General features: G+C 46.6%; 1 protein-coding gene across 1 annotated transcript in view; it reads left to right on the forward strand.

Annotated features, from left to right (window-relative positions):
* LOC132834399 (dynein axonemal heavy chain 8-like) overlaps window positions 1-15981 on the forward strand; it is a 1143262-nt gene that overhangs the window by 1054171 nt on the left and 73110 nt on the right. Inside the window, exons 78-79 of the mRNA XM_060853284.1 lie at window positions 4848-5038; window positions 5486-5607. Coding sequence (XP_060709267.1) covers window positions 4848-5038; window positions 5486-5607 — 313 coding nt within the window. The remainder of the gene's footprint in view (window positions 1-4847; window positions 5039-5485; window positions 5608-15981) is intronic.

Consider the following 15981-nt stretch of genomic DNA (forward strand, 5'->3'; position numbering starts at 1 on the left):
TGTACCAGGAAACAAGCCCACACAATGTACAGGGAAACAGACCCATACACTGTGCAGGGAAGCAAACGCACACACTGTAGCAGGAATCAGACCTACACACTGTACATGGAAACAGACTCCCACACTGCACCAGGAAACAGACTAACGTTCGGTACAGGGAAATTGCCCCACTCACTGTACTGGGAAACAGGCAGACACACTCTACTGGAAACAGGCCTACACACTGTACCAGGAAACAGGTCCACACACTGCACCGGGAAACAGGTCCACACACTATTCAGGGAAACAGGCCCACACACTGTACTGAGAAACAGACCCATATAATGTACCAGGAAACAGATGCACCCAATGTGCAGAGAAACAGAACCACACACGGTACCAGGAAGCAGACCTACACAATGTGCAGGGAAACAGACCCGCACACTGTACAGAGCAACAGGCCCACATACTGTACAGGAAAACAGACCCACCAGTACAGGGAAACAGACCCACACACACCACAGAGAAACTGGCCCACACACTGTAAAGGGAATCAGGCCCACACACTGTACAGGGAAACAGACCCACACACTGTACCTGGAAACAGATTCATACACTGTACCATGAAACAGACCAACACACGGTACTGAGAAACAGACCCACACACTGCACGGGAAACAGACCCATACACTGTATTGGGAAATAGACCCACCCAGTGTACATGGAAACATGCCCACTCACTGTACCAGGAAACAGGCGCACACAATGTACAGGGAAACAGACCCATACACTGTACCAGGAAACAGACACTCACACTGTACAGGCAAACAGGCCCACACACTGTAAAGGGAAAAGGACCCACTCACTGTACAGGGAAACAGGCCCACTCACAGTACGGGGAAACAGATCTACACACTGTTCAGGGAAACAGGCCCACACACTGTACTGGGAAACAGACTGACACACTATCAGGGAAATAGGTACATGCACTGTACCAGGGAATAGGCAGACTCACTCTACTGGAAACAGACCTACACACTATTCAGGGAAACAGGTCCACACACTGTACGAGCAAACAGGCTCACACAGTGTACTGGGAAACCAATCCACACACTGTAGCAGGATACGGGCTGACACACTGTACAGTCAACAGGCCTTAACACTGTACAGGGAAATAGGCTCACACACTGTACGAGAAAACACTGTACCAGGACAAAAACCCACACACTGTATAGGGAAGCAGGCCCACACACTCAACCAGGAAGCAGACCCACACAATGTACCAGGACAAAAACCCATACACTGTTCAGGGAAACAGGCCCAAATATTGTACAGGGAAACTGGTCCATACAATGAACCAGGAAGCAGACCCACACACTATACAGTGAAACAGGACACACATTGCCCAGGGAAACAAGTCCACACTATACAGGGAAATAGGCCCACATACTGAACAGGGAAACAGGCCCACACACTGAACTGGGAAACAGACTCACGCGCTGTACCAGGAAACAGACCAACACACGGTTCAGGGAAACAGGACTACACACTGTACTGGGATACAGGCCCACACACTGTTCCAGGAAACAGACCCACACACTGTATTGGGAATCGGACCCACACACTGTATCGGGAAACAGACACTCACACTGTGCATGGAAATAGACCCATACACTGTACCAGGAAACAGGCCCACACACTGTACAGGGAAACAGACCCAAACACTGTATCTGGAAACAAATCAACACACTGTACAGGGAAACAGGCCCACATACTGTGCAGGGAATCAGGCGCACACACTGTACAAGGAAACAGATCCATATGCTGTACAGGGAAACAGACCCACATACTGTATCCGGAAACAGACCCACACACGGTACAGGGAAACAGGGCCACATACTGTGCAGGAAACCAGGCGCACACACTGTATAGGGGAACAGGCCCATATATTGTACAGGGAAACTGGTCCACACACTGATCCAGGAAACAGACCCACACACTGTACAGTGAAACAGGACACACATTGCACAGGGAAACAAGTCCACACTGTTCAGGGAAACAGACCCACACACTGTACTGGGAAATATACTCACATACTTTAACTGGAAACAGACCCACTCACTGCAAAGGTAAACAGGCCCTCAAAAGTACAGGGAAACAGACCCACACATTGTACACAGAAACATTCCCAAACACTGTATCAGTAAACAGAGTCACACACTGTACTAGGAAACAGAGCCACACACTGTACAGGGAAATAGGCCCACATACTGTACAGGGAAACAGGCCCACACACTGAACTGGGAAACAGACTCACGCACTGTACCAGGAAACAGACCAACACACGGTTCAGGGAATCAGGCACACTCACTGTACAGGGAAACAGACCCACACAGTGTATTGGGAAACAGACCCACACACTGTATCGGGAAACAGACCAACACTCTGTACAGGGAAACAGGCCCACTCACACTACCAGGACACAGGCACTCACATTGTGCAGAGAAATAGATCCATACACTGTACAAGGAAACAGGCCCACAGAGAAATAGACCCACATACTGTGTCTGGAAACAAACCAACATACGTTACAGGGAAAAGACCCTTTCACTGTAGCCAGAAACGGACTCACACTCTCTGCCAGGAATCAGGCCCACACACTCAACCGGGAAGCATGTCCACTCTCTGTATCAGGAAACAGATCCTACACTGTACCAGGAAACAATCCCACATACTGTACAGGGAAACAGGTTCACACACTATATAGGGAAATAGACCCAGGCAAAAATGAGGACTGCAGATGCTGGAAACCAGAGTTTAGATTAGAGTGGTGCTGGAAAAGCACAGCAGATCAGGCAGCATCTGAGGAGCAGGAAGATCAACGTTTCAGGCAAAAGCCCTTCATCAGAAATAGAGCTTATTCTTGTGGAGAGGGGAGGAGCTCTTCTTCAAGGTATGCATCCTTGCAAGAGGATTCGTAGTAAGGTTAAAATCAACTGGGCAAAAGTGCGGACTGCAGATGCTGAAAACAAGAGTTTAGATTAGAGTGGTGCTGGAAAAGCACAGCAGATCAGGCAGCATCCGAGGAGCAGGAAAGTTGATGTTTCGGGCAGAGTGTTGCTGAACAAACAGACCTTGGAGTGTAGGTTCATAACTCCTTGGAAGTGGAGTCGCAGGTAGATAGGATAGTAAAGAAGGTGTTTGGTATGCTTTCCTTCATTGGTCAGAGTATTGACTATAGGAGTAGGGAGGTCACGTTGCAGCTGTATAGGAATTGGTTAGACCACTCTTGGAATTGTGTGTGCAATTCTGGTCTCCTTCCTACAGGAAGGATGTTGTGAAACTTGAAAGGGTTCAGAAAAACTTTACAAGGATGTTTACAAGGAGGATTTAAGCTATTGGGAGAGGCTGAATAGACTTGGACTGTTTTCCCTGGAGCATCGGAGGCTGAGGGGTGACCTTATAGAGGTGTATAAAATCATGAGGGGCATGGATAGGGTAAATAGACAAAGTCTTTTCCATGGGGTGGGGGAGTCCAGAACTACAGGGCATAGGTTTATTGTGAGAGGGGAAAGATATAAAAGGGACCTCAGGGGCAACCTTTTCAGGCAGAGGATGGTGCATGTATGGAATGAGCTGCCAGAGGATGTGGGGTGGAGGCTGGTACAATTACAACATTTAAAAGACATTTGGATGGGTATATGAATAGGAAGGATTTAGAGGGATATGGGCCAGGTGCTGGCAAATGGGATAGATTGGGTTGGGATATCTGGTCGGCGTAGATGAGTTGGTTCAAAGTGTCTGTTTCCATGCTGTACATCTCTATGACTCTGACTCTTAAGTATACATTCTCCTAGTTGTGGGGAAACATCAATGACCTGATGGTATGTAAACTGCTGAGTGCTGCAGTTCTTCGGTTTAAAGTGTGATCTGTAGCAGATATGTGAAAGACGACAGCCCTGTAACTGCAGTCGTGCCTCATGAGTTCATGAGTAGCTGCAGTGAAGGACAGACATTGCTCACACGTGAGCCATCTGATGGAGATGCCTGACACCCAGCCTCCTCTGTGACAGTGCTCTGCAGTGGTAACCTTACAACACTAACTCACACTCAGAGGAGCATGAAGCATAGGTCAAGCACAGTACATCATTCTTCCTCTTGTGATATTAGAGCCAGGTTGTTGTGTGCTGCCAAAGTTATTGAGCTCCACAGACATCTCTGTCCAGCCACCTTCATCAGTCACGATGGCCTCTTGTTGTCATCCACATGGAAAAGTCACTTCTATTTCTCTTCCTGGGCAGACTTCAGGAGAACCTCTCAGGAGATGCAGCTAAAATATGGTGCTACTTTGTCTCTGTCATCTCTGTGAGTGATGAAGTGAGGTGGAATGATGAGCAGAGCTTCAGTGTTGCTCCTAGGTTGCTGCAGGTGAAGTGCTGTCCTAATGCTTTTTTTAAATATGGGGTCTGGATGTTAGATCCCTGCAGGCTTCAGAACTTCCAACCTGTAAAATTTGATGTTTTTCACACATATGCATATGTAATGTGTGGAGAATCTCAGACCCATGGGAGAAAAACTACCCCACCCTGAAAAATAGTCCTTCCAACTGTCAGAGCCATCATGACACTGAACCTCAAGAGACATTTCTCATCACTTTCATTTCTGGAAACCCAAAATTAAGGATTAACAGTTTCCTTACAGTAATATATGTACAGCTCTATATATACCATTTTTGTAAAGAAATGGAAGATTTCAATATGAAATTCAGCTTTCTGTTCTGCGTTGAAGAACTACATACAATGGAATTTAAATGTAACTACCCTGAGTTTGACAAGCACACTAAAGATTTTTGATTTTTCTTCATGTAGATCTAAGAAGTCACCTGTTGCTTCAAAGAGGATCAGCAATATTATTGACTACCTGACCTATGAAGTCTTTAAATATTCAGTGCGTGGTCTTTATGAAACTCACAAGTTCCTTTTCACTTTATTGCTGCCTCTGAAAATTAACCTTGAGCGAGGTTACATCAAGCACAATGAATTCCAGACCCTTATAAAAGGTATGGTTCTGTATTCCAGAGACTCTCATTGGAACTAAAGAATTCATGAAGCTCCTGGTATGTTCCATGTGGTAAAATGGATGTATAAATTATAATATTTATTTAAATTTCTTTTAAGCAGCTAAAAAGTTTCTGGTGACCCTCACCAGTGCTGGGAGTGCAGCAAAGTAAAAATTGTGTACACTGCAGTGAACTAACCAAGGCCTTCTCGCAAATCCCCAGTCATTTCAATATTGCTCAGCTGGTCAGTGGGTTAAGTGCTGCTTGATATAGCTCAAGCAAGCTAAGGCCAAGGTTTGGCTGTAACCAAATGGGGTGCGCAAGACAACAACCCTACCTCCCCGTCCCCCTGTAATATTCAGCCCATTGTTTTGATTCAAGCAGGCATGTTGACTAAGAAATGAAGAATTATTTTACTAAAGATGAATTCTTTGTCTAATTGTTCAGGTGGTGCAGCCCTTGACCTGAAAGCCAGTCCTCAGAAACCTTTCCGCTGGATCCTTGATATGACTTGGCTGAATTTGGTGGAGCTGTGCAAACTCTCTCAGTTTTCAGAGATATTGACTCAGGTAATGTAGCTATTTCCTGTTCAGAAACATGAAATACAAAACTGACTCAACAAACAAGCTGAAAGTATTACACTTAAAAATAGATCAATCCTTGAATTGGCAACATGGAAAGTTATTGGCAAAGTCACCGTTATGGCTAATTTTAGCAGCAATGTTGCATTTGCTAATCATTCCAAAGTCACTTTATTCGAATTGCATTTTAATGGGAGATGAACTGCAGTTCCTAAAAAATCGGTAGTTGGGAGGAGTGAGAGACAGTAGCTGCAGAGAGGCTGGAGATGGACTGCAGAAACTTGCTTTTCATGCTTCTTGCAATTATTATAGTAGGATCCTACAGACTGAGGCTGCCTTATATGTGATGTAAACAAATCTAGTTTTAAAGTGAATCAAAGTGGTAACATTTTCAACAGTTAATATCATCTAATTACAACTATTGTTATAGTTGTCGTCTACTCAGATGGTATTCATTCAGCTGTTTACTTCTTTGTAATTCTTTTATGGATGTATGTTGCTGTTGAGGCAACATTTATTATCAATCCTTTAATGCCTTTAAGAAGGCCATGGGTCAGAAGTACTGCTCTCCATAATGTCGGCAGACCTACAGGATGTTCTAGGATTTTCACCCAGAGGTAACAAAGTAGGGTGATATGATTCCAAGTCAGGATGGCATTTGTGACATGAAGGAGACAGTGTAACTGAGGTGATGTTCTCATGCATCTGCTGCTCTTGCTCTTCCAACTAATGGAGTTCCCAGCTTTGGGAAGATGCTGTCAGAAGAGCTTTGATGAGTTACTGTAGTTCATCATGTAACTGGTACACCTTGCTGGCCCTGTGCATTGCTGCTGGAAGGAATCTACTTTGAATATGGTGAATAGCATACTGACCAAGTGGGCTGCTTTGTCCTGGATGGTGTCAAGTTTCTTGAGTGTTGTTGGAGCTGCACCCATCGAAGCAAATGAAGAACATTCCCTCACGTTCCTGACTTAGAGAAAGTGAGGCCCGCAGATGCTGGAGATCAGAGTCAAAAGGCATGGTGCTGGACAATCACAGCAGGCCAAGCAAAATCTGAGGCACAGCAGAAAGGGTTTATGCCCAAAACATTGACTCTCCTGCTCCTCGGATGCTGTCTGGTCTGCCGTGCTTTTCCAGTGCCACACTTTTTCACTCCTGATTTGTGCCTTGAAGGTGGTGGACAGGCTTTGAGGAGTCAGGAGGTGAGCTGCTCTTGTAACCATTGTATTTATATGGCTAGTCGGGTTCAATTTTCCTCGACATTTTTGTTGATAGTATAATTCTTAGCGCACTCGTGATTACTCAATAAGTACTGTCCAATCATAAGAATACATCAAATGTTTGACATTACGTTTGTATTCTGCAAGTATGGGATGATGGAGTACAGCTAGTACTCTGCTTTCTGTGAACAGCAGTTTAATATGATCCACTTGTCTTTGACAAAGTAGTACTTAACATCACACTGGCACTGAAACACACATATAGGTACACAATCCTTTATCTGAACTGCTTGGGACCAGCTATTTTTCAAAATTCAGAATTTTTCAGTTTTCAGAATAAGTGACAGTTTAATGGTGAAATTTTTAAAAGTCTTACTGGAGGAGCAGACTTCTAAGTCAGAACAAGCAGTTGATGCTTAGCCATTACACATCTCCCCCACACTCCACCCCACCCCCCGCAACCCCACCACGTCGCATCTGAGTGATATGCTTCAAATGGGTGTCGATTGGGTTAACGGTTTGCTTGCCAAACAACCTTGTTAATGAGAAAAAAACTTCACAAAAAGAGCTTTTCAGTTTTTGGATGTTGGGATAAAGGATCTTCTATCTGTACCAGATAATCAATTTGTATGGTAAGCAGAACATCTTTTTAGAGTCATAGAGTTATAGAGATGTACAGCACGGAAACAAACCCTTCAGTCCAAGTCAGCCATGCCGGCCAAATATCCCAACCCAATCTAGTCCCACCTGCCAGCACCCAGGCCATATCCCTCCAAACCCTTCCTATTCATATACCCATCCAAATGCCTTTTAAATGTTGCAATTGTACCAGCCTCCACCACTTCCTCTGGCAGCTCATTCCATACACACACCAGCGTCTGTGAGCAAAAGTTGCCCCTTAGGTCCCTTTTATATCTTTCCCCTCTCACCCTAAACCTATGCCCCCTAGATCTAGACATTCCCAACCCAGGGAAAAGATTTTGTTTGTCCATGCCCCTCATGATCTTCTAAACCTCTATAAGGTCACCCCTCAGCTTCTGACGCTCCAGGGAAAACAGCCTCAGCCTGTTCAACCTCTCCCTGTAGCTCAGATCCTCCAATCTGAAGAAATCTTTTCTGAACACTTTCAAGTTTCACAACATCTTTCCAACAGGAAGGAGACCAGAATTGCACGCAATATTCCAACAGTGGCCTAACCAATGTCCTGTACAGCCATAACATTACCTCCCAACTCCTATACAGGGGAACCTCGATTATCTAAACAAGATGAGCGAGCTCTATTCCATTCAGATAATGAATTATTCGGTTAATCGATTAAATGTTTTTCCTCTGGGGCTTGGAATGTTTAAAGTCTGCTTCCCCGCAGCAACACACAGTGCACGAGAACCCACCCCCAACACTGGCCCTGACCTGCACAACACCGCCTCCCGACCCAAGCAACGACCCCACCACCAACACCGCACCCGAACTCAACACCAACCCCCGACCCCAACACCGTCCCCGAACTCAACACCAACCCCCGACATCAACACTGCGCCCCACCCCCCCACCCCAACAGCGCCCCTCCAGCCCCAACGCTGTCCCCAAATTCAACACCGACTCCCAACCCCAACACCGACCCCCCCGACCTCAACACCGACCCCAACACCGCCCCCCGATCCCAACACCGCCCCCGACCTCAACACCACTACCCCTGACCCCAACACCGCCCCCTCACCTCCAACACCAACCCCGACCCCAACGCCGTCCCCAAATTCAACACCGACTCCCAACCCCAAAACCGACCCCCCCGACCTCAACACCGACCCCAACACCGCCCCCCGATCCCAACACCGCCCCCGACCTCAACACCACTACCCCTGACCCCAACACCGCCCCCTCGCCTCCAACACCACCCCCTGACCCCAACACCGCCCCGACCCCAACACCGCCCCACCGACCCCAACACCGCACCCCGACGCCAACACCGCCCCTCTGACCTCAACACCGCACCCCCAACCCCAATGCCAACACCGCCCCACCGACCCCAACACCTCCCCTCCGACCTCAACACCGCCCCCCCAACCCCAACAACGCACCCCCGACTCCAACACCGCAGCCCCGAACACAGCACCACCACTCTTGACCCCAACACCGCCCCTGATCTCAACACTGACCCCCGACCCCAACACCACCTCCCCAACCTCAACACCGCCCCCTCGACCCCAACATCACCCCCAACCCCAACACTGACCCCCAACCTCAGCACCGCCCCCCCTGATCCCAACACCACCTCCTGGCCCCAACACTGCCCACCCGACCCCAACATTGCCCCACCGACCCCAACACTGTCCCCCAACCTCAACACAGCCCCATGACCCCAACACCGCCTACCTGACCTTAGCACCGCCCTCCTGACCCCAACACCACCACCCGACCTCAACACAGTCCCAAGATCCCAACACCGACCCCTGATCTCAACACCACCTCCCCAATCCTAGCACCGCCACCTGACCCCAACACCACAGCCCGACCTCAACACCGCGCCCCCCCGACCTCAACACAGTCCCAAGACCCCAACACTGTCCCTCCGACCCCAACACCACCCCCCCTGACCAGCAACCCGGTCCAACACTCCCCGCCCTGTGCGGCCCCCGCCATCCACCATCACCCCCTCTCCGGGGCAGCCGGACTGGACACCAACAATAAAACTGCTGTTGCAGCTGCCTTTGTGGGGTAAATCTCCAAATAGCATGCACACACTCAAACACACACACATACACACAGAAACACATACACACATATACACAGACATACACACAGACACACATGCGTACATACACACATACAGACACATACATACACACACAGATATACACACATGCACGCACACACAGACATATGAGCATGCACACACATACATATGCGCACACATGTAAACACACACACACACACACACACACACACACACACACACACACACACACACACACACACACACACACACACACAACTTTTCACTGCAACATTTTGACAGGTTCCACCTCTGCCTTGTATAGGACAATGTTGGAGAGAATAGTGTGTTGCTTCCCTGGTGCCAGGATCAAGGATGTCTCAGAGAGGGTGCAGAATATTCTCACATGGGAGAGGAGCCAGCAAGAGGTCATTGTCCACATTGGAACCAATGACATAGGAAGGGAAAAGGTTGAAATTCTGAAGGGAGATTACAGAGAGTTAGGCAGAAATTTAAAAAGGAAGGCTTTGAGAGTAGTAATATCTGGATTACTCCCGGTGCTACGAGCTAGTGAGGGCAGGAATAGGAGGATAGAGCAGATGAATGAATGGCTGAGGAGCTGGTGTATGAGAGAAGGATTCACATTTTTGGATCATTGGAATCTCTTTTGGGGTAGAAGTGACCTGTACAAGAAGGACGGATTGCACCTAAATTGGAAGGGGACTAATATACTAGCAGGGAGATTTGTGAGAGCTGCTTGGGAGGATTTAAATTAGTAAGGTGGGGTGGGTGGGACCCAGGGAGATAGTGAGGAAAGAGATCGATCTGAGATGGGTACAGTTGAGAACAGAAGCGAGTCAAACAGTCAGGACAGGCAGGGACAAGGTAGGACTAATAAATTAAATTGTATTTATTTCAATGCAAGGGGCCTAACAGGGAAGGCAGATGAACTCAGGGCCTGGTTAGGAACATGGGACTGGGATATCATAGCAATCACGGATGGCAGCTTAATGTTACATGATACAAATGCTGCAGGAAGGATAGAAAGGGAGGCAAGAGAGGAGAGGGAGTGGCATTTTTGATAAGGGATAGCATTACAGCTGTGCTGAGGGAGGGTATTCCCAGAAATACATCCCAGGAAGTTATTTGGGTGGAACTGAGAAATAAGAAAGGGATGATAACCTTAATGGAGTGTATTATAGAGCCCCTAATAGTCAGAGGAAAATTGAGAAACAAATTTGTAAGGAGATTTCAGCTATCTGTAAGAATAATAGGATGATTATGGTAGGGGATTTTAACTTTCCATACATAGACTGGGACTGCCATAGTGTTAAGGGTTTATATGAGAGGAATTTGTTAAGTGTGTACAAGAAAATTTTCTGATTCAGTATGTGGATGTACCTACTAGAGAAGGTGCAAAACTTGACTTACTCTTGGGAAATACGGCAACGCAGGTGACTGAGGAGTCAGTGGGGAAGCACTTTGGGGCCAGCGACCATAATTCTATTAGATTTAAAATAATGATGGAAAAGGATAGACCAGATCTAAAAGTTGAAGTTCTAAATCGGAGAAAGGCCAATTTTGACGGTATCTGATTGGGAGCAGATGTTCGCAGGTAAAGGGACGCTGGAAAATGGGAAGCCTTCAGAAATGAGATAACGAGAATCCAGAGAAAGTATATTCCTGGGGTGAAAGGAAAGGCTGGTAGGGAAAGGGAATGCTGGATGACTAAAGAAATTGAGGGTTTGGTTAAGAAAAAGAAAGAAGCATATGTAAGGTTAGATCAAGTGAATCCTTAGAAGAGTATAAAGGAAGTAGGAGTATACTTAAGAGGAAAATCAGGAGGGCAAAAAGGGGACATGAGATAGCTTTGGGAAATAGAATTAAGGAGAATCCAAAGGATTTTTACAAATACATTAAGGACAAAAGGGTAACTAAGGAGAGAATAGGGCCCCTCAAAGATCAGCAAGGCGGCCATTGTGGAGCCGCAGAAAATGGAGGAGATACTAAATGAGTACTTTGCATCAGTATTTACTGTGGAAAGGATATGGAAGATATAGACTGTTGGGAAATAGATGATGACATCTTGCAAAATGTCCATATTACAGAGGAGGAAGTGCTGGATGTCTTGAAACAGGTAAAGGTGGATAAATCCCCAGGACCTGATCAGGTATACCCGAAAACTCTGTGGGAAGCTAGAGAAGTGATTGCTGGGCCTCTTGCTGAGATATTTGTATAATCAATAGTCACAGGTGAGGTGCTGGAAGACTGGAGGTTGGCAAACATGTTGCCACTGTTTAAGAAGGGTGGTAAGGACAAGCCAGGGAACTATGGACCAGTGAGCCTGATGTCGGTGGTGGGCAACTTGTTGGAGGGAATCCTGAGGGACAGGGTGTACATGTACTTGGAAAGGCAAGGACTGATTAAGGATAGTCAACATGGCTTTGTGCGTGAGAAATCATATCTCACAATCTTGATTGAGTTTTTGAAGAAGTAACAAAAGAGGATTGATAAGGGCAGAGCAGTGGATGTGATCTATATGGACTTCAGTAAGGCATTTGACAAGGTTCCCCATGGGAGACTGATTAGCAAGGTTAGATCTCACGGAATACAGGGGGAACTAGCCATTTGGATACAGAACTGGCTCAAAGGTACACCGGATCAGGTCCTTGGGAATTATCCACCTTTAAGACATCCAGCACTTCCTATAATATGAATATTTTTCAAGATGTCACTAATCATTTCCCCACATTCTATATCTTCCATGTCCTTTTCCACAGTAAACACTGATGCAAAATACTCGTTTAGTATCTTCCCCCATCTCTTGTGGCTCCACACAAAGGCTGCTTTGACAGGTCCTATTTGCTCCTTAGTTACCCTTTTTGTCCTTAATGTATTTGTAAAAACCCTTTGGAATCTCCTGAACTCTATTTGCCAAAGCTATCTCATGTCCCCTTTTTGCCCTCCTGATTTCCCTCTTAAGTACGCTCCCGACTCCATAAGATGCCTTCCTGACATGAAATCTATCAAAACTTGACCTGGAGAGCAGCCCAAACACTTCTGCAAAAAACATGATTGGACCTGGAGCAGCAAATCGGCAGCAACTGTAACCAGGAACTTCTCCACTGGCTCCTGAGCAAACTCCCTCCGGTAATAAAAACCACACAGTAAATTACCTGCTACACTGGGTCCTAAGCAGACCCTCTGAAAAATACACTAAACTGCGACCTACCTGCTCCACAGGGTCCCAGGACGGATCGCTTAATTGGAACCAGTCACAATCCACTCCAGCAAACCACCAGACCACTCAAATGTAAGAAACCTGCGAGGAAGCGGGGTAAGCGTGTCGGCCTGCTAGTAAGACTGAGACTACGCAGTTTCAAGAACCCCCCTTTCTAGCTTACTTCTAGCAGATGTACAATCTGAAGCCTGAACACATGCATCATCCAATTTCGAAACAGTTTCTACCCTACTGTTGTTAGAATATGGAATGGACTCTCAAACTCTTAACATTCACCTGGACCTATGTTTTTGTTTTTACTGCTGTTTACCTATTATTTACTATCTATGCTCTAAACTCTGTAATCTGCACCATGTTGCTCACAAGACAAAGCTTTTCACTGTGCCTTGGTACACATGAGAATAAATTCAATTCAATTCAGTTCATCTCTGGAGAACAAGATGGACAAACTCAGATCACAGCTCAGCTTCCAGCGTGAACTGTGGGACTGCTGTGCACTCTGCTTCACAGAAACCTGGCTCAACCCATCCATTCCCGACTACACACTTCAAGCTGATGGTTTTTCTATCCATTGTATGGACCGTACAGCGTACTTGGGTAAGACAAAGGGTGGTGGGGTTTGCTTTTTAATCAACAACTTCTGGTGCAAGGACGTTGCAACACTGGGAAGCCATTGCTCCCCAGACCTTGAATTCCACACCATCAAATGCCGCCCCTTTTGTCTACCACTGGAATTTACTGCTGCTATACTAACTGCTGTCTACATACCGCCACAAGCAAAGGTTGAGGAAGCTCAGGAGGTGCTGTACTCCACCACTAACACCTGTAGACAGAACACCCCGAGGCCCTGTTTATTGTGACTGGCGACTTCAATCAAGCTAATCTAAGGAAGGTGTTGCCCAAGTGCCACCAGAACATAATCTGCCCCACCAGGGGCCCTATCATTTTAGACCATTGCTACACCACTGTGAAGGATGCCTACTGCTCCATCCCCCGCCCTCATTTCGGGAACCCGGACCACAATGTTGTGTTTCTTCTCCCGGCTTATAGGGGAAAGCTCAAGTAGGAGGCCCCCTCGCGGATACAGGTCCAGTGCTGGTCAGAGGAGGCAGAGGATCAACCCCGGTGCTATCCGGAATCAGCTGATTGGGCCATGTTCAAACAATCCGCAGGTACCTTGGATGGGTACGGCACCACCGTCACAGACTTTATCAGCAAGTGTGTGGATGACTGAATACCAAGGAAGTCAATCCGGGTGTTCCCCAACAGGAAACCCTGGATGAATCAGGGCATACAGAACCTGCTAAAAGCCAGGCGCCAGGCCTTCAGATCAGGAGACCCATCAAATATAAGGAATCCAGTTTGACCTTTGTAGAGCCATTAAGATAGCCAAGGACTAATACCGATTCAAACTAGAGACCCAGACAGACACCCGGCAACTATGGCAAGGACTAAATGACATCACAGGTTCTGTGATAGCAGACAATGACATATCTCTCCCAGATCGTTTCAATGTCTTCTATGCTCGCTTTGAGCAGAATTTCAGCGGAGAGGTAACACCTTTTCCAACAAGTCTGACCAACCTGTCCCATCATTCACTGCTTCAGAGGTCAGATCAGTTTTCCTTCATGTGAATCCAAGGAAAGCGATGGGACCAGATGGATTACCAGGCCATGCACTCAGAGCATGCGCAAATCAACTGACAGAGGTCTTCTCAGACATCTTCAACCTCTCCCAGCAGCAAGCTACTGTCCCTGCCTGTTTCAAGAGGGTCAACATCATCCCAGTGCCTAAGAAGGCTCATGCAGCATGTTTCAATGACTACTGCCCAGTGGCCCTAACTTAACTGGTCATGAAGTGCTTTGAAAGACTGGTCATGGCATTAATCAACGCCAGCCTCCCCACTGCTCTTGACCCACTCCAATTTGTCTATCAGACCAACAGATCCATGTCAGATGCCATATCACTTGCCCTTCACTCTTCCCAGCTACTTAAGAATCCTACTCATTGACTACTGTTCAGCCTTCAACACCATTATCTCATCAAGACTGATTACTAAACTGATTATTAAACTTAGTGATCTCAGATTAAACCCCACTGTGCAACTGGATCTTCAGTTTCCTGACCCACAGGCCACAATCAGTGAAGACTGGGGACAATATTTCATCCCCACAAACATTTCTCTGCTTCCTACTGTACTACTGTATACCCATGACTGCATCGCCAAATACCAGACTAATGCCATTTACAAGTTCGCTGATGATACCACTGTAGCCGGTCATATCTCAGATGGTGACAAAACAGACTACAGATGGGAGATGGAAGACCTGGAAAAATGGTACACTGAGAAGAACCTAGCTCTCAATGCTGGCAACATCAAGGAGCCCATCATTGACTTTCGACGGTATGTTACGCATGCCCCCCTACACATCAACAGCACAGAGCTGAAACGAGTGGAGAGTCTCAAGTTCCTTGGAGTGGCCATCCACAACAAGTTTTCTTGGACTCTTCATGTGAATGCATTGGTTACAAAGGCCCAACATCTCTTCTTCCTCAGGCAGCTGAGGAAGTTTGATGAATACCCTTGCCAACTTTTATAGGTGCGCCATTGAAAGCATTCTGTCTGGATGGATCACTACCATGGCAACTGCACTATTCAAGATCGGAGATGGTTACAGTGTGTGGTGAACTCAGCCCGGACAATCACAAAGGCCAACCTCCCATCTATAGAATCCTTATCAGGCCCTCCCCACTCAAGGTTCCTCTGATTCCTCTGATCCATGGTTCCAAGGATCCTACCGTTCATCATGTACCACCTTATATTTATTCAAAATTAATTCCATTTGCCACTAATCAGCCCATCCAACCAGGCCAACTATATCCTTTGAAATCTAAGGCTATTCCCCTCATTGTTTACCACTCCATCAATTTTCATATCATCTGCAAACTTACTGATCAACTGTCCAACATTTAAGAATGAATCATTTATATAAACCACAAACAACAAAAGCCCAATACTGACCCTTGTGAGAACTCACCAGACTCAGACTTCCAATTGGAAAAACATCCCTCAACCATCAACCTCAGCTTCCTGCCACTCAGCTAATTGTGGATCCATTTTGCCAAATTCCCTTGGGTCCCATGGGTTCTTACAGTTGCTATCAGTTTTCCATGTGGAACTTTATCAA

This window comes from Hemiscyllium ocellatum, chromosome 3 (assembly GCF_020745735.1).
Source record: "Hemiscyllium ocellatum isolate sHemOce1 chromosome 3, sHemOce1.pat.X.cur, whole genome shotgun sequence".
NCBI lineage: Eukaryota > Metazoa > Chordata > Chondrichthyes > Orectolobiformes > Hemiscylliidae > Hemiscyllium > Hemiscyllium ocellatum.